General features: G+C 42.3%; 1 protein-coding gene across 2 annotated transcripts in view; it reads left to right on the forward strand.

The window, feature by feature from the left end:
• LOC146812949 (uncharacterized) overlaps nucleotides 1-23,999 on the forward strand; it is a 502,088-nt gene that overhangs the window by 352,619 nt on the left and 125,470 nt on the right. For both annotated transcript variants that reach the window (XM_085619987.1, XM_085619986.1), the window contains exon 7: nucleotides 15,578-15,660. In XM_085619987.1, coding sequence (XP_085476113.1) covers nucleotides 15,578-15,660 — 83 coding nt within the window. The remainder of the gene's footprint in view (nucleotides 1-15,577; nucleotides 15,661-23,999) is intronic.

The raw sequence follows: 23,999 nt of genomic DNA on the forward strand, positions 1-23,999 counted from the left end.
AATCGCTATTTGGGTGGGTAAGGCAAGTGATTCAAAGAGTTCAGTCACTAACTGACCATGTTGTATTTTGGTGCCATGTGAAGTGAGAAATCCCCTTTCCTTCCAAAGACGCCCAAAATTGAACGCTACACCAAAGGCATATTAGCTGTCGGTGTACACGTTCACTCTCTTCCCTTTCGACAATACACACGCTCTTGTTAAAGCTATCAGTTCTGCTGCTTGAGCTGAATTATGCCTAATACGTGCAGTTTCCACAACTGTATGCAAAGTAGTTACAGCATAGGCTGAAACTGTATCTCCATTAGGCATTCTAAAACAAGAACCATCTACCCATGGAGTTCCATCCGGATTCTCCAACGGTGTGTCTTTTAGGTCAATTCTTCCTTTCGTCTCTTCTTCAGTACGAAAGAAACAATCATGTTGCTCCTCAATACTTCTCTCTTCTGGAAGGGGCAACAGAGTGGCTGGATTTAGGGTATTACATCGTTTGATGTGTACGTGACTAGTCAACAGTGTCAGCTCGTATCCAGTTAGACGAGCGCTCGTAAGATGCTGCGTTTTCGTTCTATTTAGTAAGGTATCCACTGCATGTGGTACCATGACAATGAGAGTGTTATCCAACACTACTCCAGCAGACTGTCAAATAGAAATTGCTGCTGCTGCTGTCGCTTTGAGGCAACTGGGCAATGCTTTAGCTACTGGGTCTAACGTAGACGAAAAATATGCACATGGTCGCTGCTTGTCTCCGAATCGCTGTGTTAAAACTGACAACGCACAACCTTCTCTCTCGCGAACATAAAGCGTAAAAGGTTTACTGTAAATAGGGGTACCCAATACAGGAGCGGAACACAGAGCAGTACGCAAATCGGCAAAACTCTTTTGGCACTCATCAGTCCATGGAAGGGGGTGAGGCGTATCTTTTAAAGTGAGGGCCAACAGAGGTTTAGCTATCAGAGAGATGTTAGGGATCCATTGCCTACAATAAGAGCTGATACTCAGAAAGGCACGTACCTCCCTTTGTGTGGATGGCACAGACATTTGCGTAATCGCCTGAATTCGTTCTGGCGTTAATCGTCGTCCCTCCTTTGATAGGAGATGACCCAAGTAGGTAACCTCTCTAAGAACATACTGTAGTTTGGAGGGTGAAACCTTATGATTCAGATCAAACAAATGGCTTAACAATGCAACAGTGACATTTTTGCAAATCTCTTCTGAATCAGCAGCTATTAACAAGTCATCCATATATTGGATGAGAGCAGCACCAGACGGCAAATGAAAAGTATCAAGATAACTTTTTAAAGCTTGGCTGTAGATAGAGGGACTTTCACAATAGCCTTGAGGTGCGCGCTTAAACCGGAAGCTTCGACCTCAAAGAGAGAAGCCAAAAATGTCCCTACTCTCTTCTGCAATGGGAATACTAAAGAAGGCATTCTTTAGATCGATAACAGAAAACCAGGTTGCTGTAGAAGGTATCATTGTCAACAAAGCAGTGATATCCGATACTACGGGAAACTGTGGCACGACAATTTTGTTTACCTCCCGGAGATCAATCACAAAACGATATACAGGTGGCTGAGAAGGATCAGTGCGTTTAAGAACAGGAAGAATAGGACTATTGCATGTGTTACCTCTTGTTTCGTCAACCATACCCTTCTGAATTAAGTCATGAATGATTTCAAAAAGCGCTTTTTCACCTTCAGTGGAAATCTTGTACTGCGGGATACGCGGCAATTCAACATTAGGCTTAAGATTGACAACATAAGGTGGAATCTCAAGACAACCCACATCGTTCGGACCCGTGGCCCAAAGCGTTGCTGGAAGAGAAAGCAATTCAGGTGGAAACTGATCTTTGGACAAATACATTGGAGAAATCAGTTTCTGTCCTAAAGTAAGATGTACACCAGAAGGAGAACAATATATCGTAGCATACATTCTTTTCAATAGATCTAAGACCAACAGATTCTCACCGCAACCATTCATCAAGAGAAGTGGAGCTTCTAAGTCATAAGGGCCAATTGTAATAGGCAAAGGACAAGAAACTGGGTTACGAACAGGGGCGCCAGAGAATCCTACAGAAACATTTGTTAAGCCAGACAAAGGTGCCCCAGGGAGTTTAGAATGAATGATAGAACTTCTCATCGCCCCAGTATCTAGAAGAAATGGCTCTGAAACACCCATCGTAGTGACGTTAACATAAGGTCCATTCTGATCTACTGGAAACGACACAACTCCCTTACTTTGTCCATGGCTGTCCTAGTTAGTGTGAAGACTCTCATTTCCGTTTTCAATATAATGATCTTCAATATAATACTGAGTAGACCTAACATTTTGCTGATCTAAATAGTTCACAGAATTGGGAGAAGGAAGGGCACGCTGTTCTTGAGTCAACACACCTCGACCTCTACCTCTGTTTGCTGACTGGAGGCCAGCACGACCTCTGGAGCAGATAATGCTCCATTGCGTTGCAATAAAACCGGACAACTATTCTTAAAATGACCTTCTTCTCTACAATAGGCACATTGATTAGGTCCTAACAAAGGTCGCGGAATGTACGACTCAGGTTTTTGATACAACCTTTGAAACTGCGGAGGCTGTTGAAACTGAGGCTGAACATAGCGAGGAGGATAGGCTTGTTGCAAGAGAACCTTTGTTTTTAATTCTTTCGTCTTTTTCTCTTGCTTTTCCTTCTCTTCTTTATCTCTGTTTTCGTAATATTGTGCAGTAGCCAATATCTGAGCAGAAGAAGAAACAGCCCATGAACTTTCAGAGTCTTTTAATTTGTGTGACAGCTCGGGAAGCAAATTAAATACGAATTTGTCCACAAATAATCGCTGTCCACGTTCTGTAGCCATATCTTGACCACTGTGATCGATAAATGTCTCCTCGAAACGAGTGAAGAAGTCAGAGACACTTTCATCTTTCTTTTGCTTACATGCTGCTAATTTATCCCAGTTAACTCTCAATGCAGGCATCATAGTTTTCATTAATGTAATAATCCTACCAGGGAGTTCCGAAATCAAAGCTTCAGGCTTTGCACCACCCACTTGGTCTCTATCTGTGGTAGTTATAACATCCCAAGTGGCACCTAATTCCTGTACGTGATTCTCTTTATGAATCTTAGCCCATATTGTCTGTGGGACTACATTTCTCATTAACATATCGATATCAGCTAAATTCATGATGCAAGCATCAACTGTCTGTGATAGTTCTTTGTAATAACCTGCAGGGTTCTTACGAGGATCTGGTAAAGTCTGCTTTAGGGCCAAGACTTCAGATCGTTTCCATGGAACATGTACCCATATACGCTGAAAATGAGCAGGAAAAGCTGCATTAGCACCTACTGCTGCAACCTCATCCTTCCATACTGGAGGAACCTCTCTCATGGGATAGTTTTTCAGTGTCAACCTAACCGACGGATCAGAATCAAGAAAAGCTTGAGAGAACAATATGGATCTATAAGAAATAAGTGTCCTTACAGCTTTCTCAACCTTAGATCCCACAACAAGTCCTTTATCAGAATCAGCCTGAACATCTAACAGGTCTTGTGGGATCAAACTCGAATTCCCATTTTCCCATTCTTTGATGAGTATCGCACATTGCATTAAAAACATATCTCTGCGTGGGCGCATTCCATTGTGAGAAAGTAGGCATAATATCGGACACGCTGTATTGAGCACCCTTCTTGATCCATTTACGTGCGAGAGAGTCTAACCTTTCTCGTTCTTCAAAATCTGGGAACTGACTACGAGACTGTCTTCGAACAAAAGCCGGAGACACACTTAAAGCTCCAAAGAAAGGAGATAGAATACCCGTGACAGTGTCTGTGAGACGTTTACGCACAGACGGAGAATTAGACATAAGAATTGGAGACAAAGTATTAGGAGAACTGACAGGAGGAGAATCGATAATTGGAGGAGGAGCAGAAGGCAAAGGAAGTCTAAGATCAGCAGATGAGGGTAAAGAAGTTGAGGTTACTGGTAACACTGGCAGAGGCAGTAATACTGGAGGAGGCAAATGCGGAAGAGCCGGAACAGGCGGAGGTACCGCTGGCGGCTGAGCAGGATGTAATAATTGGGGTGCATTAGCACTTTGTGCATAGGGCGGAGGCAACCTCAATTAATGGGACATTAGGGGATCTTCTTCTATATCTTTCTTATTTTCAGAAGGGGAAACAGGCAACACCGGATAGCATTTATCTATCGCCATGCGATGCTGTCTCTTTGAAATTTCAGTTACTTTATCAATTTCATCATCTTTAAATTGTTGAGCAGCCTGTATAATTGTCATACCCTGTGCTTTCCTAACTCGTTTTGCTTGCTTAATTTGTTTCTGTTTAGCTTCCTTACGCCAAAGGCGGAAAGAGTCAAATATTGCCGGCCGGGCTTTTCTTTTGAATAGGACTGCTTCCAAATTATCTAGCACATCGGGATCAAAGCTACCATTTTCTGGCCATTTTAGAACACCATCTTTCTTCGTGTATCGGGTCCATGCCTCGTTAAAGGAAATGGGGCCAATACCATGTTTCGAGTAGAGCTCATATGTGGGAGTTCCAACCGAAGGAATCAGACGAGTCCTCAAGTCGGGAATCCCTATTAAAACCAAAGCAACCAAATTTTCCAAACTTAGTCAGACCAGGCGTCTCACGATTTTACCTGACTGTTCACAAACTTCAAGGGAGTAAAACTCAGTTTACGCAGCACAAATGCACTTACCCTCGGTTTCGTCTATTGCAATAGTCGAAGACTAAGGACTACAAATACTAAGAAAACAAAGGACAAAAATTGTGGGCGCGACCCACGAAGATACTTAACTAAGGACGTCTTCTTACACCAACAGAGGCCCGTCTATCGTCTCGCCTTACCATACATCATCAAAGAAAGGGCCAAGGCAGGGCGGCAGTCAGGGCAGCGGTTGTTAGTAGCCGTCAGAAAGGAGTAACCGCACTGCCAAAGACCTTCGGACCACTTTCGACATACAGGGGTCGCTTGATGTGGCTCGCGAACCCTCTGGAATTTTCTTGCGGGGTTCCTCACGACCTTCAGGCAGAACCGGTATCACTGAAGCCGCCCGACGTTGGGCGCCAGTTGAAGAACAAGAACCTTTTGGGCCTGGCGGCGCAGGGTACGCCTTAATCTCCTGGGTTTCTCCTGCTCAGCTACACAGAGACACGGGACACTCTGTTAGGCGTTAGAAGATCAGATTTATTAGCTGCAGCTAGTACAGTTGTCCCAGAAGTACACAAGGTAGGTTCTCAGGAGACTGCCACTTCACTCTGTGGCGCACAAACTTTTATACCATATAGATAACATATACATTAACCAAGTATACACCCAGCAAATACAAGAAAGAGCCAATAAGGAAAGTTGGAAAATAGGACAGAACCAATAGGAGAGATTTGAAAACAAAAGTGTTGGATGACTCGAAGAAACCTCTCCTCCAACTGTGTTTGTCGCCCCTCCCTCAAACTAATTTATTAACGGATTTGTAACAAACTTGCAGGTGATGAGATACGTTTGTGTGTGTTGGAGGACAGTTGTGAAACGAGAGAATGCTAGCAGAGGACAGTGAAGGCAAGACGATAAGATAAAGTCGGAAAAGAATAGTGTGAACCAACAGATAGTTGAGACGGGGATTAGAAAAACCAGACAGGGATTAGTGTACTCGGCTAAACCTAACACCAGCTTTGCAAATAGAGGCAGAGAGACCATTGCGACACGAGACTGCAGAAAAAGCAGAATAGACTTTGTTCGCCGTGCTGCCTGAGTGATGGCAACACAAAATGGCGGCGGAGCACAAGATGGCGGGTCGCTTCGATCGCGATCGGAAATCGAAGTTCCTCAACGCCCTGGGACAGCATTGATGAACAGCATGAAGAACAGAGAGGAAAGCGGGAAGCTAGTGGTCCACACAGGTCATGCAGGTCCTGGACCACCTCGCCTCCTCTAAAAGGAAGCCACAACAGCAGATCATTGGAGCACAATGACAAATTTATTCCAGGTGTAGTACTCCACTAGTGACCAACAGCACACCACCGTCCAATCAGCCTTCCACATTCTATCCCACCTGCCTGGATCCCAACAGCAGTGTGTAGTAAATAAGTCCAAATCCAAAGTTAGAAACAGGATCTTTACTGACATAAATCTTCATGTAACAACCTCCAGCATTACACCATTACTGGTTCAATTTAGAACATTGACTTAACCATAGCTCCATTGCATCATGACTTGAACATTCAGTTCTAAACATCATCACATATCTCCCCCCTATAGACAATTAAACAATGCAATTTACAAATGAACATACATATTTTTCTTTGCTAACATTTGAAATACTATAACAAAACCACATTCATAAGATTTCATAAATGGGATACTTTACATAAATCCCCCACACTCCTTTTCTTTCCATCATCAAGAAAAACCACAGAACCTTCCACCGATATTATTTTACATGGTTGAGAAAATTTGCTTTCACCTTTCTTTATAAATCCAAACTTCCTTACCACCCCCCAGTCACCTTTATTAAAGACCAATTCCTTAACCGCCTTTCTTTGATCATACTCCACTTTATTTCGCTTTTGACTTTCTTGCACCCTTAACCTCATTCCTTCTCTATCAATCCAAATTTGTTTTTTATCTTGCAACCACATTGGGGACTCTTTTGTTCCAGGCTCCCTTCCCCTTAATGCGACAAAAGGAGAAACTCCTGTCACTGTGTGAGGAGTAATCCTATGACCCCACATCATTCTCCGCAACTCATCTTTCCAAGACAAACCATTTGCCAATGAAAGTTGAATAGATTCCATAATAGTTCGATTTACTCTCTCCACCAACCCATTCGCCTGAGGATGGAACAAAGCAACCTTTTTATGGCAGACTCCAATATTACTCAAATAGTTCTCCATTTCTGATGAAACCAACTGAACACCATTATCAGTCAGAAGCGTCTTTGGCACCCCTTCTTCAAAAAAAACTTCCTTCAAAAATGTTATTACATTCCTTGAAGTCACATCACTCATGGATTTACACGTGAACCATTTACTATGGTAATCTACCAACACCACCAAGTATCGATTATTACCACCCAATCTATCAACCGGGCCTAAAATATCTAACCCTACTTTTTCCCATGGTTTCATTGGGTGCTCCATGCACTTCAAAGGAGGATTCCTAGTAATCTTAATCTTGTCACTATTACTGCACACATAGCATTCTTTCACCAAACCTTCCACATCCTTGTCCATTCCTGGCCACCAAAACGACTCTCTCAATCTCCGCTTGGTCAAACTTCTTCCAAGATGTCCCTCATGTACAATTTTTAGTATTTTAAGTCTCAACACATTTGGCGGAATAATCCTGCTTCTACGCAAAATCCTATCACCTTGCAGACTCAATTCATCTTTGACTTGTAAATATTGTTTGTACTTATGCAACACATCAGACTCACCCCAGCAATTCATGATGACTTCTCTCAATCCTTTATATTCCTCATCTTTCTCCACCGCTTCCTTCCATTCATCTTGGCTTATGGCAAATTCACCATCAACCTCTACAACCAATTCCTCCACACCCACATCTAAAATACCAGAATCATCTTCCACTGGCATCCTGGAGAGACAATCAGCCAACACATCCCTGTTTCCCCGCACATACTCTACAATAAAATTGTAATCCGATACCGATGTCAACCACCTAGAAATGCGGGGAGTCACACTACCATCCAAACCCCGACCACCCTTGAATAAGTGAATTAAAGGTTTGTGGTCTGTCTTAAGTACAAAAGGTATACGCCACAGATAATACCTATAATGCGCTATACCCCAACAACAAGTAAGCGCTTCTTTCTCAATTGTGGAATAACTTCTCTCCGCACCTTGCAATCTCCTGGAAGCAAACCCTATAATCTTCTCTTCCCCATCAGACACCTGTAACAATACAGCTCCAATCCCCACATTACTCGCATCACTAACCAAAATAGTTCTTTTTTTATAATCAAAATGCCCCAATGCTGGTGCACCTGCGAGATAAGACTTCAAATCCCCAAATGCTCTTTCACAATCCAAGTTCCAATCAAAAACAACTCCTTTTTTCAACAAAAGTCTCATAGGTTCCACTATCTCACTAAAATTGGGAACAAACTTTGAGCAATATTCTGCCAATCCCAGAAAAGATTTCAACTGCTCTTTATTGGTCGGAGAAGGTGCATCTTTAACTGCTTTCACAATACTATTTTTAGGTTTTATACCTTCCGCCGATATTTGATGCCCAAGATAATTAACCATTCCCATTCTGACTTGACATTTCTCTTTCTTTATCGTCAATCCACACTTCTCAACTCTACGTAAAACCTCCTCCATAATCTCATCATGTTCTTTGCGTGACCTCTCCACTATCAAGATATCGTCCTGGAAACACATCACTCTCTCCAAACCCTTAAATATGTTCTGCATCACCCTCTGAAAAACTGCAGAAGCCGATGCCAAACCAAATGGCATCCTCCGATAACGAAACGCCCCTAGTGATGTCACAAATGAGGTCAGATGTCGTGAATCTGGATGTAAATTTATCTGATGGTACGCCGATGACATATCCAGAACACTGAAAACACAACCCCCACCCATCATACTTAACATTTCTCCAATATTGGGCAAAGGTTGCCTATCTACCCATATGTTTTTGTTTAGGTCTCGTAAGTCAATACACAAACGAATATTATTTCCCTCCTTAGGGGCTACGACAATCAGAGATAACCACTCTGACTCAATCGGTTCAATAATCTTGGCTTGCAATAATTTTTCCAATTCTTTTTGCAAGGCTTCCTTCATCATATAAGGTACAGACCTTACTTTATGTACCACAGGTTTTGCATTATTTTTCAAAACAATTTTGTGCGTGAAACCCTTCAACATTCCAAGATTTTCAGCAAACACTTTGGAGTACTTATTCATTATCTTTTCACCCCAATCATCTTTTGCATTTCCTTTATGAGACTCATCCCCAACATTGTTTTCCACTGTCATTACCGGTTCTGGCGCATTAGGATTTAAGATTATGCTCAAATCTTTCTGGTGTCTCCACCCAAGCAAATTAGATCCCTCTTCCGTGACATAGACCCTTCCATACACTCCTCTCTTCTCAAAAATAATGCTTGTCCACTGCATTCCCAAAATGTTGATTTTAGAACCCCCGTATCCTACTGCCTTCACATCAGGAGTTGTAAGTTCACTCATTTCTCCACCTAAGTTCTCTAAAAAAAAAGTATCTTTCAAAATAAGAGTGAATAAACTCCACGAATAATTTCACAATACCTTTCCCCAATTTCACAATGTGGTTTTTCCAGTTTCTCTGTACTTTCCATTTTTAAGTTCATTTGATTTTTACTGACTTTCGAAACCACTTCTACATTATCTTTCTCACCTGTCTCCATCAATTGGCAATTACCTAGTTCAATTCCATCAACAGTTAAAAATATCTCTCCACAATGTTCCTCTTCGTTTTCTATTTCTTTCACACTTGTTGTCGGAACACTCCCTTTAGACCTACATGCTTTAGCTAAATGACCCCTTTTTCCACAAGACCTGCACGTAGCATTCCTAGCTCCGCATGCAAAACTTGAACTTATATTCCCAGGACACCCACACCTGTAGCAGATTACTGGCCTTCTCTCTACCGGTCTCATCGGTACATTTCCATAGCCCTTGTATATTGTTTTCTTAACCTCTTTTTTCATATCTTTTACTTCAGCTGCTATTTATTTTCCTATCACTGTTGATGAACTCTCTGAATTTTTTTTTTCTCTATCTATCTCCTTAATCCAATGGTCTGTATCTTCCATGCTTCTAGCAATTTGGATGGCCTCTTCCAAAGTAGGATTTGATAGTAATTTTTCTTTAACCCTCTTATTATTCGTGCATCTGACTATTTGATCTCTAATTAACCAATCACACAATGTTTGGAATTCACACGTGACAGCCAATCCTCGAAGAGTTGCTACATAAGACACAACGCCCTCATCAGATTTGTGTCCTCTGGAAAAAAACTTATGTCTTTCAAACACAACATTAATTTTTGGCATGAAGTGTTTTTCCAGCATCTGCAATGACATTTCATAAATGTTTACTGGCTGCCCATCCCCAAATAAATTTCTGGCAAATCATCATAAATCCGCCTCCCCTCTACGCCTAAATGATGCAATAATATGGCTTGCCTCCTGACAGGCCCATACTTATCTCCACCAATGGCTAATAAATAAGTGAAAAATATATTTTTCCATCTTTTCCATGGGATAATGGGTTCACCAGGCACAGGCAAAAATTTCGGTGGAGCTGACATAGAATCGTCAGACATTTTCCAAATTTGAACAGAAACAAAAATATAACTAAAGTAATTGGTTGAAATAATTAACTAAAACAATCAATTAAAGCAATTAATTAAAATAATTAACTAAAACAACCAACCACAATAGTCACTGAAACCACTCCAACTTGAATTTCTGTCCAACTGTTTTCACCACTTCTTTTATAGGCTTTCTTTAGTTTCCTTTCCACTTTGCACTTTGCACGTAAGTCCTTTCTCAGTTTCTCTACTATTTTGGTTCTTCGCGTTAGTCCTTTTGCTGTTTCCACGAACCTTGCACTCTCAAACAAGTTCTCCTTGAATTTCACTGATCCTTCACAACGTCGCGCTCGAAGTTCCGAAGATAAGGTAAGGTTAGGTTAAAATTATTCAATTTTTAGCCAATATGCATGAAAGCTCCAAGTATCGTAGTAAATCGACAATATTGTAGCGAACACGCGCACCGTTACCATGCGCCGTGTTTACTTTCGAACACGGCTTGAATCGCGCTACTCCGTGACTCCTCGCCGTGTTTACTTTCAAATACGGCCTGAATCGCACTGCTCCGCAACTTCCCTGCCTCAATGACACAGAACTGTACTTTCTTCGCCTCAAATTTGAAATATATTTAAAGAGTACATACGCGTGTAGTCATCAAGCGCCAAACTTGTTCCCAAAATCGTATACGGACAAGACAGCACCATCATCCGCCATATGAAACTCGTTAGCTTTTCTATATTTCTCCAATAACTCTCCAAATTGAAATATATATCTTTAGTGAAAGTGAATCCGCGTATAGTTATCAATCGCCGTGTTTTGTGTTTACGCACGAACAGGACAGCATATTCACCTTGCATAAACGTCGGTTTACTTCTTTCTTCTCGGATGTCAATAGCTTCATACAAGCATCAATTACCACCAAATCTTCTAATTAAACGTTGCCTGCAGTGTTCCAGTAACAATTATAAATTGTCTTTGCCATTAATAACTTACAGTTGTGTAAAATAGCAAAAATCGTTTCGATAGCACTAATTCCCAAATCAGTGTCGTTCCAGGGATGAAGGTTGCTTACTTGTTCCCTGCACAAGATCGCTTGTCGCCAATATGTAGTAAATAAGTCCAAATCCAAAGTTAGAAACAGGATCTTTACTGACCTAAATCTTCATGTAACAACCTCCAGCATTACACCATTACTGGTTCAATTTAGAACATTGACTTAACCATAGCTCCATTGCATCATGACTTGAACATTCAGTTCTAAACATCATCACACAGTGTGATCCAGATATCTTCTAGACCATATCCAAAGACACAGCCTGTTCCAGTGGTCTCAACAAAAGCACTTTAAAACTTCATCAAATTCTCACTTCAGTTGTCACAAATTCAGTACCACATATCTGTCATTGTCCAGTCTTGAATCCTTAAGGTGGTCCAATAAATTCTGTAAAATTATCCTTTACAGATATGATGGATCTTGGAACTTGATGTCAGCCCAATATCGGTGTCAACATTCAAAGCTCAGCCTCACTCTATTAAAAAGGGGTTGGTGTAGCCAAGATGGAGTAGGAGCTAGTCCTACCCAGCGGGTATTTCCATAATAAAACCTATACCTATATGCTGCCATTGAATGATAATAGGACTGAGCGCCTGGAGGGCTACTGGGACCTCCTTGGGTGATTCCAGCTCTTTGGCAGTCGGGCTGGGGCTGCTTCTCAGAGGCTGCATTGCATGGTGTGGCCTGAAGTAATGCTGTTTGAAATGGAGCACAGATGAGGGCTCTCTCACTGGATTGAAACCACAGGAGGGCAGTGAATCCCAGTGTCCCACAGAGCGCATTGCAAGGTGAGGCAGTGGGCCTGCTTTTGCTGTACGGGAGTCGGTCCTAGCGGCTGCACCACCACAGGCATTAAATCAGTGGACCAGAGGGTGCTGGATACTGAAGTCAGGGTGGACGGTCTACCAGAGCCAGAGGCTTATTGCTGAAAATGCAGCTGAAGGAAGCCTTCAGCAAGCTGGTGGCCCTAACAAATCACTTGACGAGAGAATCTAGTTATTGGCAGCTTAAGCGACTAGGTCCTGGATGCCAATCTCGGTGCATTTATGTGAATGCTATCCTCCATGCTTGTAGACAATCACCTGGAGGTTTCTGTAGACGTGATCAATTGCAAGGGTCCCAGGAGATCATCCCAACAGAGACCCAGGGATGTTCTTATTAAACTTCTCTTACTCAGAGAAACAAGCAGTCTTGTAAAAGGCAGGACCAGTCTTGCACCATCTACTAAGATTTCACACCAGTAACTCATTGCTGAGCTGAATTCAGGGTGATCTCCATGAAACTTCAGCATAGTGGAGTCATATAAAGATGGACATATCCATTTAGCCTCAAGTTTGTACTGGGCAACCATTGCCACATGATGACAGAGGTCTTGCACGCTGCCCTCCTGCTGGACCTGCAGGTTCTGGATGCTGCAATGAAATCTCCTTTGCAGAACACAGACCTGACATGCTGCAGCTATCCAAGAGGCCAAACAGCAATACAGTGAACCTTGGAGAACCAGGAACGGCTCCAACCCTAGAATACCGAGATCTATGGGTGTGTTCATGTTCTCCTGACCTGTGTTCCTTCTGGGCCATAGGCTTCTTTTACAAGCATGGAGATGTTGCTGATTTGGGTGGTCCAGGGATCTGGGGCAGGGGCCTGACACTATCTCTTATGCCTGGGAGCGGATGAAGACTTTATGAACAGATGTAAGGGACAGCTCCTTGGTCGGGTGGATGTTGGAAGGAACACAATTTAATCTTTCTCAAAACACTGGCTAACCTAGGATGGGGCTCCTCAGAGTCCAGGGGTAAGATAGAGGGCTCTCCAATTTGATTAAAAGTTTCCTCACCTGCCTGCAAGACCAGCATCAATAAAACTGTTTTTGCAGCCATTGAGACACAGTGTAGGTTTACTCCAGGTGTGTGAACGGTGAGCACAGAAGGTAAGGACAGCAATTCTGTAGTGGAGCAATTCAAGACTATCACGGTGGAGGTCATGATTGAAACTGGTTAGTTCAGGGTATGTGTGCTAGAAAACATCACCAAGATGGATGCAAGGATGGCGACTCCAAAGAACTTGAAACAGGAAGCCAGTTGGTAAATATTTGGTCTCCTGAGCCCATCCCTCCCAGAGGAGCTGGTGAAGGTAGTTGGAGGTGTGTTTTCACTCCTCTGTGGCCTGCCAAAGACCAAGCCTCACCCTGGGCTCAGGAGTGCTTACCATAAAAGGGGTCTAATCTTGAGTGATGGTGTGGACTGATGTATGTGGTCACAAGGATGAGACTCAATGTAGCAAGAGACTTAAGTTGTTTTGAAGAACAATGTTTGCTTTTATTTCCTGATGTCCGCCCAGAGAGTTTAAAAAGAAAGATGGTATTTCTAAGAATAAGTAAAAAACAGTTTCCAAGAAGGTGGTGGCAATGCTGATTCAATATTTGTAAATGATGGATAAGGTGGAGTGAACAAGTGTACTTTTAGTATGCTGAACATTCCCTGTATTGTCGCTGAGGCCAGATGCTCGGGTGCTTCGAAATGAAACATCAGATTGCTAGGAGTCAACTAGTGAGTCTTTTGAGGACTGGTTTTTGTACATTATTTAATTTATAGGGTTTGCTTTTTTAGCTCTGCATGTTCTTTTCTATACATGGAGTTCTTCTTGCGATCCAGGAGGTGTCAATGTAGTTTCCTGATTTATGCTGAGGGTTACTATTTTAAACTTTAAAATAGCTTTGATTTTGAATGGTCTGAGAGTGTATGATGGAGTGTGCCCTTACGTTGATGGCACTGTGACTTGTATAACCTTAGTGTGACTGTAATTCAATTCCATAAATTGTAAAAAATAAAAAACTTCTGAATTTCCCCATCTCATTATGGCTTCTGCTAGAGCACCCTATGAGGTAAATGGGCACCTGAGAAATCTCATTTTTAAATTCAGTGATTTACAAATTCCCCTATAGGGCGAGCTGGGTATCTACAGCCAGTTCCCCAATGTTAGTTGTTCACATTATGCAGGCAAGTTCATTATTTTTATGATCTGCCCATGGTGGTTCTTAACTCTTTTATGAAAGAGCCCCTCATGTTGTCTTTAGAGACCAATGTCAAAGGATGTCTCTCTCTGTCCGCGAGCAAAGGTTTACTCGCTTAGGGATAAATGTGTCTAGGGCGTTTTAGTTAAATTTAGAGTGACTCTTTCTGCCATTTCAAGTTTAATGTCAAGTGATGTTTTTATGAAGCCTATAAAAGGGTACTTAAGGCAGCACTAGCCTTGGCAACTTTGACATGATCGCCTAAAACGTGATAAAACAGAACTAATTAGAAACAGTACATTTTTGGAGGCTTGTGGGATCATCAGTGATGTTTGCATCAAAGTATATTCGAGCTTTATTAAGGTCCTGTGGTGGTACCTGTGGAGGATTCTGTGACTGGCCTCTGCATGACAGTTGACTACATTTGTCTCATGAGCATCACAATAAGTAGGATTTATAAGCCCCTAAGCAAACATACTTTTACACTGAGTTGGGCAGTTCAAAGTTTCAGCTAATCGGTGTGAACAGTTGAACATTTCACACATATTGTTCAGATGCTTTTTCTGCAGTAGTTTAGGTGTTGGTTGCACACCACAAGGTGCAGAAAGTCCTCCACCCTCAGTCATACGCTTGCAGTGCACCAAGTATGGGGAATGCTCCCCCATGGCATTATCTGAAAAGTAACAGCAATCTCTATAATGACTCTGGAACACTGGGGCTCACGGTTCAGTCCCCTGCGCCGGTGGCAGGTTAACCCAGCACCTTGTGACTCTGGGCAATAGCTCGCTTAATCATCCCGACGGCCCACAGCGCCGGCACACCTCTCTGGAGGTAGCTGTGCGCTTTACAAATGCTGGTATTTATTTACAAGGGATCGCCAGGACCCCCTTCTATAGGGCTTCACCAGATCAGACCATGTCTATTGTACATTTACCTGCCTGGACCTTGACAACTGGCTAGTTACTACTGCTTTGGTGACTTTATTCACGTTTTACGATCTGCTTTTTCATTGCCACTTGTTTTCTAATATGCTATGTTGTAAAACTTTAATCCACCATGCATACAAGTGCTTGACATAGTACATTATTAAAAAAAGATACACTAAATAAATACACAAAGACAGAATGTATCCCTTATTATATGAAACTGCAACTTTTTCTTTTGTTTTTTTTTAAGGATTTCATACTTGCTAACAAAGGGGAACATGATCTCTGGATTGGCCAGATGAAGGAATTCGACTATGAAGGTGGTCGTATACGGTGAGGAAATCCCTCATCCTGTGGGCTTTTAAAAATTGAATACTGTGCTTGCCGTTTGCTGCCGATCAGGGAGGAACAAGTCTTGAGGAGACACTGTCCGTTTGCTATTTTGCACATATTGGGATGTTAATTTGCACTTTTATTAGGAAAAACTACTCGTACATCTGCCGTTTTTAATTGGAATGTTCTTTCTTTTAACCACTTTTAATGTTCTGTTCTAAGTGAATTTGACGAATCTGTCACTTTACCTCTGAGTTTACCTTGCCTCCGCTTCCCCGGTCCAACGCCGGCCTTGCTGCCATTCGATTGGAGGGATGCGGACACTCCCTCCCACGTCTCAGCCAACCAGTGTTTTTGTTGGTCGCCCCTCCAGGAAGGGCAGAGACTGGGGATTTACGTGCCAGCCAGCTACTTAAATACATGCTGGGCAGGACGCGCAGTGGACGTGCGCAGCGGGCGCGTCGGTGGCGCACCAAAGGCAAGTCCGTCTGTGCCCGTCCGCGCCAAGGACGAGACAAAGACGGGACGCACTGTCCTACTTAGCGGGAGAACCTATCAGGCGAAGGTTTTAAAGAGCCTAAATTCGAACTCTCCTTGCCAACATCTTATATCCCCTGACTTCATTCATGGAGCTTGCTCTTGTTGTAGATGCCTGTCTGACCTCCCGTTTGCTCCCACAACTGGAGTTTCGAATCAGAACGTATATCCCAGGTCTGGCAATGTTAAGTACGGGGGTCTCATCATGGGAGGTCTCATTAATGCACGATCCATGGGCAAACAGTCAAGACATCAGAGACCTCATATTTAGACTCTCAACTAGATATTCTATTTGTGACGGAGACCTGGCTTAAGGACTGGAGTAGACCGGATATTGCGGACGCCGTCCCACCAGGTTTTCTTATACACAGGAAGGACCGATCGGTGGGTAGGGGTGGCGCGTTGGCCATCATTTTACGTGACTCACTTACCTGCACCTTTTTTGAATTGGATGCGATGTTAGAAGCTGAAAGTCTAGGTTTCTGTCTCTCTTTGAATGCCAACTCATGCTTTTCAGGTGCCCTTATTTACCGGCCTCCTGGTTAAAGCACTAAATTCATCAATTCACCTAATGATTCCTTAAGTCACTTTACGCTCAAATATGCTAATTTCACGCTCTTAGGTACTTTAACCTTCACTTAGAGGATAACTCTGAACCTGGAATAGAATTTTTTTTTCAAATCCTAGACTTATTTTCGCTACAGCAAATAGTGAATGGTCCTACACATCGGGCAGGCCTTACTCTTGATGGGGTCTGCTCGAATTTATCTTGGCTTACCGCGGACACCCCTTCCCCTTAATCTGGTCTGATCACTCCTTCATTCCCCTTAGAATCACAATGCCTCCGAAGACACAGATAGTATTAACAAACCGCGGCAGGGGCCTTTATGGGCACAGATTGTTAAAAATCCCAATCTATTGATGGTGGCTAAAAATCTTGCTCCTACTCTGACAGGCAAAACTGATATAGACTCTCGCCTTTTTCAGCCCTGGCTAACCAACATCGGCAAGGCTCTCACGCCCTCGGACACAAAGAGCAAGCCGCTAAAACCTAAAAATCTAAATACTCCCTGGTTTACGCCCCAATTGGCTCAAGCACGACTGCATTGCAGGCAACTGGAGCGACAGTGGAGAAAGGGATATGTGGAGAAACAAGAAAAAATGTTTAGGGAAGGTAGAAAAGCGTACTTTTCCCAGGTTCAACTGGCAAAAAAGGTTTTTTTTACAAGAAAAATTAACACAGCCAAAGACAATCAGAAATTGATTTTTCAAATTGTGAAGTCCTTTACCACACCGATTGCGGAACAAAGGGAGCTTCCTGCTTCTCAGTCGCTATGTGATCAGATCTCCCTGTTTTTCGAGAAAAAAATCCTTAAAATCCAGAAAGATTTTCCACGCCACAACCCCATCCCTGACCCTCCTCTGAAGAATAGCCTAGCTTCCATCGCCATATTTGAACTGGTCTCGCTGGATATGACTCTTTTGGCCATGGAAAAAATCAAATCAGGGTCTCCATTGGATGCCTGCCCTCCATCAGTCCTTCACAAATTGTCAGAGGTAGTAAATCCCATGATCAATCAGATTGTTAATTCGTCTCTTAGTACGGGCGTTGTCCCAGCTGACTGGAAGTTGGCACTGGTCAAACAACTTAAAAAAAAAACGACATATTGACTCGGCAGTGGTCTCCAATCTTCGTCCCATCTTACTCCTTCCAATTTTGGGCAAAATTACGGAAACCTTTGTCTTAAAGGAGCTTACAAAATTTTTTGAAGAGCAAAATATTCTTCATCCATGCCAAGCTGGATTTCGGCCCAAACACTCCACTGAGTCAGCCCTTATTGAAGTTTCCGACTCCCTGAAAATGATTGCAGATAGAGGCAGGAAGGGAGTCTTGATTTTGTTGGATTTGTCAGCTTCATTCGACACGATCTCCCATGACATTCTTTTGAGGCGTCTCGAATGCAGCGGCATCTCAGGTATGGTGTTGAGGTGGATTAAATCCTTCCTGACCTCACGGAGACAGGCTGTCACTCTAGGCCCCTTCCTCTCTTCTGAACGACCGATCACTGCAGGAGTCCCTCAGGGATCTTCCCTAAGTCCATTACTCTTCAATGTCTATATAGCTCCCCTCATTACCCTGATTAATTCCTTCGGGATTGAGGTTTTGTCATATGCAGATGACACCCAATTAATTATTTCTTTGGAGAACGATTCTACGCAGGCTGAAATGAATTTCAAACTCTGTCTGACTGAGGTTCTTCAATGGATGTCGACTAATCATTTGAAGTGTAATACTGATAAAACGGAAATTCTTCCTATAGGCACGGATACTTCCTTTCACCCGTCTAAGTGGTGGCCCAATGGAGCAACCCCACCAACTGAGGTTGTGAAGGTTGTCAGGAACCTAGGAGTCCAATTTGATAACTCCCTCTCTTTTCTACCCCATACTAAGGTGGTTGCAGGAATGTGTTTTAGCTTAATCAAAACCCTAAAAAAAAAAATCAGGTTTCTTCCACTATCTGCAAGAAAGTCTGTGGCTGTGGCCCTGATACTCTCGCGTATTGACTACTGTAATGGGCTACTGGCTGGAGTCAATAAGTCAGTTTTAAAGAAGCTCCAGGTAGTACAACATGCCGCAGCTCGTCTGGTACTCAAACTCCCCAGAAACTCCTCAGCTTCCGCTGCCTTGAATAAACTCCATTGGCTCCCGGTCCCTAAAAGAATTCTCTTTAAGATTCTTCTTGTTACGTTTAGGGCAAAGATGAGGGTTGGCCCCAAATTTTTGTCGGCACGCTTTATTCCATATACTACTACTAGGCCGCTCAGATCTTCTTCGGCAAATCTTCTTCAACTGCCCAACTTCAGATATAAACTAAAGGGCGCAAGAACCCTAGTCTTTTTGGGTGCCAGAGCATGGAATACACTGCCAGCCCAGATTAAACTCTGCAACACTGAACTATCATTCAGGAAAGATCTTAAAACCTGGATCTATGGCATTTCGGATGATTGTTTCTCTCTGATCTAATTACTCTTAGCAAACCTACATCTTGTTTTCTCACCACTGTACAACATTAGCGCCAAGATACTCCTCGCGGAGTGATAGATGCGCTCTATAAATATAATCTCTTTTTTTAATTTTTTTTTTATTGAGCAGAACAGGAATGGTAACAAACAATCTGGAAAAAATTCTCCATATATAAATCAATCATAATCCTTATAATCTACCACCTGAGACCATAAAACGTAATACTTACAAAGAATATCGCAATATAATACAGATGAGTTTTATAACAATATTTGCTGCATAATAGAAACTCCCTGTTAAATCAATACACAGTGCTAAATAACATCCATAGTTGCATTATCGTAAAACCTTAAACCCTCTTTCATGCTAGTCCTATACATAGAAGTTCTTTTACTACAGTGAAGCAATGTTTTAAAATATTGAATGCTGGAAGGAGTCTACTTAAAGAGTGTACATAGTACCATTGTCAAATAACTGCCAGATCTTAAGAAATGTACTTGTTGCTCCCACCCTCATAGCATACGCTTCCTCAAATCTCCTCGTACGCTTCATTTTATTGACCCATTTCATAAAAGAGGGGATCTCTAGCGACCTCCAATTTTGAAGAGTTGAGGAACGTGCCATCACTGAACAAATCATTACATATACGTCTACATGTTTGGTCAATCCTGGTTTAACTCTGGAGATTCCGAATAAAGCAATTTCGACTTCTGGATCTACCGGCTTTTGGAGGGCCTGACTTATAGCTGTAAAGATATTTCTCCAGAATTCATTAAGATTAGGACAGGTGTAAAAAATGTAAAGCCAATTTCCTTCCTCCTCGGCCTGACAACGAAAGCATCTATTTTCCACATCTGGATATCGTTTACTCAGGGTCTTGGGGGTATAGTATGCTAGCCATCTATTTAAAAAAGCCATCCGTTTAAAATTAGCCGCTCTCAGAGCCTTATGGCCAAGCCGGGCTTGAAGTTGCCATTCTTGACCGGACAATGCACACCCCGTTTCCCGCTCAACCTTCCCCAAAAACAGATGTAGGATAGGGATCTCACTATCCTTCCGGAGCAAAGTGTACCATTTGCCTATGCCTGTTACTTTGGTTTTGTAGAGCAGGGAAGCCAAATTGATCGTCGCAGAAGGGGTGGGGAAATTGGTCTTTTTCAGAAAATTGATGACTTGCAAATAGTCAAGGAAATTAGGTATAGTTTGATCTATAAGCTTGATTTGGACCTCCTGCCACGAGATTACCTTATTATTCGTATAGAAATGACCCAGTTCCTCAATACCAATCTCCCTCCATTTCGAGATTCGTGAGGGATGAAGTAATAAACCTAGGGTCTTGCATTCCTGGAGCGTTAAATAAACCCAACCTTGAAAAGTATGCTGTTTAAATAACAATTGGAGTCTAGATGACAGATCACGTAGTGTCTTATATCTAGTGTTTTTTGGCAATTTAATAATTTTTAGGAAAGTAGGAAGTTGTTCACCTGCCTCCTGAACCATCCGATTTAGAAAGAAATGATCTTCTAAGTTATTAAGATCCAGTAAACGAGCTACTATATCGAGGATCGCAGCCTCGTAATAAGTACGGATTTTTGGAAGTGCTAGCCCCCATTTATCAACCTCCAATTGCAACACTTCAAGTTTCACCCTAGGAGCCTTCTTAGCCCATATAAAGTTCCTAAATAAAGAGTCTATTTCTTTAAAATAGCTTGCATTAATTTTTAGAGGGACGTTACTGAAGAGAAACACCAGAAGAGGGAGGATGGACATTTTTATCTGTGCCACACGTCCTATCACTGTCAAAGGAAGTACTGACCATTTATCCAGCAGGTTTTTTATTTTTATCAGCATGGCAGTATAATTCAGTAGAAACAGTTGATCTATTGATTTAGAGATGAAAATACCCAAATATCGTATGGGGGCTGACTTAGATGCTTGTTTTTGCAGAATGGGTGGTAAAAAAGAATTATCATTGATATTTAATGTGATGATTTCTGTTTTATTTTGATTAATTTTGTACCCCCCTATAGATTCAAAGCTAGTGAACTCGGCTAAAAGCCGCTCTAGATTAGATTTATCGGGAAGCAAATAAAGAATAATATCATCCGCGAAGAGTTTCAGTTTCTCCATCCCATCTATGGGCGGTCTAATTTCGGGATTTCCACGAATTCTAATTGCCAGTGGCTCAATAAAAAAAGTGAACAATAGGGGGAACAGGGGGCAACCCTGCCTGGTCCCCCGCCTGATGGATACTGTCCCAATCTGTTCGGCATTCACCACGATTCTGGCTTCAGCCCCCTGATATATATTCCTTAGCATGTGAATGACAGAAAGCGGAAATCCAAATTTATTGAGCCCAGTAAATGCCTCCCAGTTTACGAGGTCAAAAGCCTTCTCGGCGTCGACCATCATAAACATTGACGGAATTTTATTGCAAGTAAAATAATCAAGGGCTTGGATTAAAAATCCGGTATTTGATGACATGAAGCGGCCAGCTATAAAGCCAGATTGATCACTGTGAACTAGCTCTTGAGCGGCTGGTGTAATCCGCTGAGGCCATATTTTCATCAGAATTTTATAGTCCACATTGAGCAAGCTAATGGGACGGTAGGAATTCACGTCCTTTGGATTTTTATCCTTCTTGACAAAGCTGACAATCACGGACTCTTTAAAACCAGATGGAACATCGGAACCGTTTTTAATAGCATTGAACAGCTTTGTCAGGAAGGGAGTCAATTCATTTAAAAATATTTTATAGAGTTCAGCAGGAAAGCCGTCGGCTCCACACGCCTTGGCGCCTGCAATAGATTTTATTGCTTGCGAGACCTCCAATTCCGTAATCTGTTGATCCATTTGCTCAAATCGAACGTCTGAAAGGTACGGCAAAACAATTCCCTCAAAATATCTATTTATCTGCTCCGAGGGTATCTCGTAGTTTGTGGCATACAGTTTCAAATAATGCTCGATAAAAACCTTATCTATTCCTTCCTTTTCACCCGTAATATTCCCAGTTTGAGGATCAATAATCTCAGACACGAGTGCCGCTTCCTGTTTGAATTTCGTCGCCCCAGCTAACAATTTACCTACCATCTGGCTTTCCTCATACACCCTCTGTTGAAAGGTTTTGCTGCTATTGATCTCTTCCATTAGAAAAAAATCCCGAAGAGATTGTTTAGCCCTCTCGAGTAAACACTCCACATTAGTAGAGCCTTGTGGATTATTTCGATGCTGAAGAGTGTTTTCTACTGCCCATTGGAGTTTATCAATTTTATCCCGGCGTAGTTTGTTCTGGGCTGCAGAGTAAGCTATTAGCTGGCCTCGCAATGTTGCTTTAAATGCTCCCCAGACTGCGAAAACCCCTGCAGACTCCTGATTACGAGTAAAAAACTCAGATATCCAAATCCTCATACTCGCAACCCAAGTGGGATCTTGCGTTAAGCGCCGATCCATTTGCCACCTGGAGCGAGAAGTTGCTTGTTCGAAGATTTCAACCTCTAGTTTAATAAAAGAGTGATCAGAGAAGGAGTTTGCCCCTATTTCTGAACCAAGGCATTTTGTAGACTGGGATATCAGAAAAAAGTCTATCCGAGAAGCGGAGTGAAATTGACGAGAATAGCAAGTATATTTAAGATGAGAGGGATACATATGTCGCCAGGGGTCATGAAGATGATGCTCCATTTTAAGAGTTTCAAGCACCTTCGTAGTACGCGGTTTTAGCTCTTTTTTATTTATGTTGGAAGTGTCTTTCTTAATATCTTGAATAAAGTTAAAATCACCTCCCATGATTATTTTTCCTGGGACGCCCCTTATTAAGTCTGCTATTTTTATTATCTGGGAGATCTCATCTACTACGGGCCCATAATAATTTATAAAGTTTAATATAGTACCGCTTATTTTAGCCACAATCCAGATCCATCTTCCCTGTGGGTCTCTCTCAATCTGGCCAAACTCCCAAGGGAAGTTTCTGGAGAAATAAACTGCAACCCCTCTTTTTGCTAAGCCTGATGAAGCGTAGAACACATGAGAGAAACATCTGGGAAGAAATAACTTAGGGGAGTTTGTTTTCAAATGTGTCTCTTGTAGGAATAATACATGGGGGGAAAGGAGGTGAGCCACCTTATCAGTCCTCCATATTTCTGCTTATTTAAAATCCCGTTTACATTAACTGACATCATAGTACATTTATTACCTTTATTAGCCATTCTTTTGTAAAACATTCCTGATTTTCCTGATTTTCAATTGCCTGAATTTACCAAATATACAATTTTCCCTGCTGCCGCTCATTTTATTATTTTTAACCCAACCCCGCCAACCCGACCCCCACCTACGCTCTAGAGAAGTAGAAGATTCCCGCTTACTACATCTCTCCCTCCCAAACCGCATGGGGTGCCCAGTTGATGCACCCTGTGTGACCTTGCACCCCCCCCCAGTGAAGACAGTAGCCATTTAATTTTCCTTTCTTTCTTTCCCTTTGCTTCTTCTTCTTCCTCTCTTTCCTACTGCTTTATTCCCTCTTTCCCCTTTATTTTTTTTTTCTTCCTTCAACCATTCTCTTCACCCTGTTCCTTTTCCCTTTTTGTTTCCCTTTCATTCTTCCCTTTTACCCCCTTCCCCTTAATTAACTCTTCTTATTACACCTGCTATGCCTACTTCCTCCTCTTTTCCATTCCTCCTGTTCCCTACCTGCCCTACCCTCCGCCTTTCCCCTATATTTCTTAAATCCCCCCCCCCTACCAAATAAGTGTTCTATCCGGGAGAACGCTCTTTCAATAATTCC

This window comes from Triturus cristatus, chromosome 7, assembly GCF_964204655.1.
Source record: "Triturus cristatus chromosome 7, aTriCri1.1, whole genome shotgun sequence".
Classification (NCBI taxonomy): domain Eukaryota; kingdom Metazoa; phylum Chordata; class Amphibia; order Caudata; family Salamandridae; genus Triturus; species Triturus cristatus.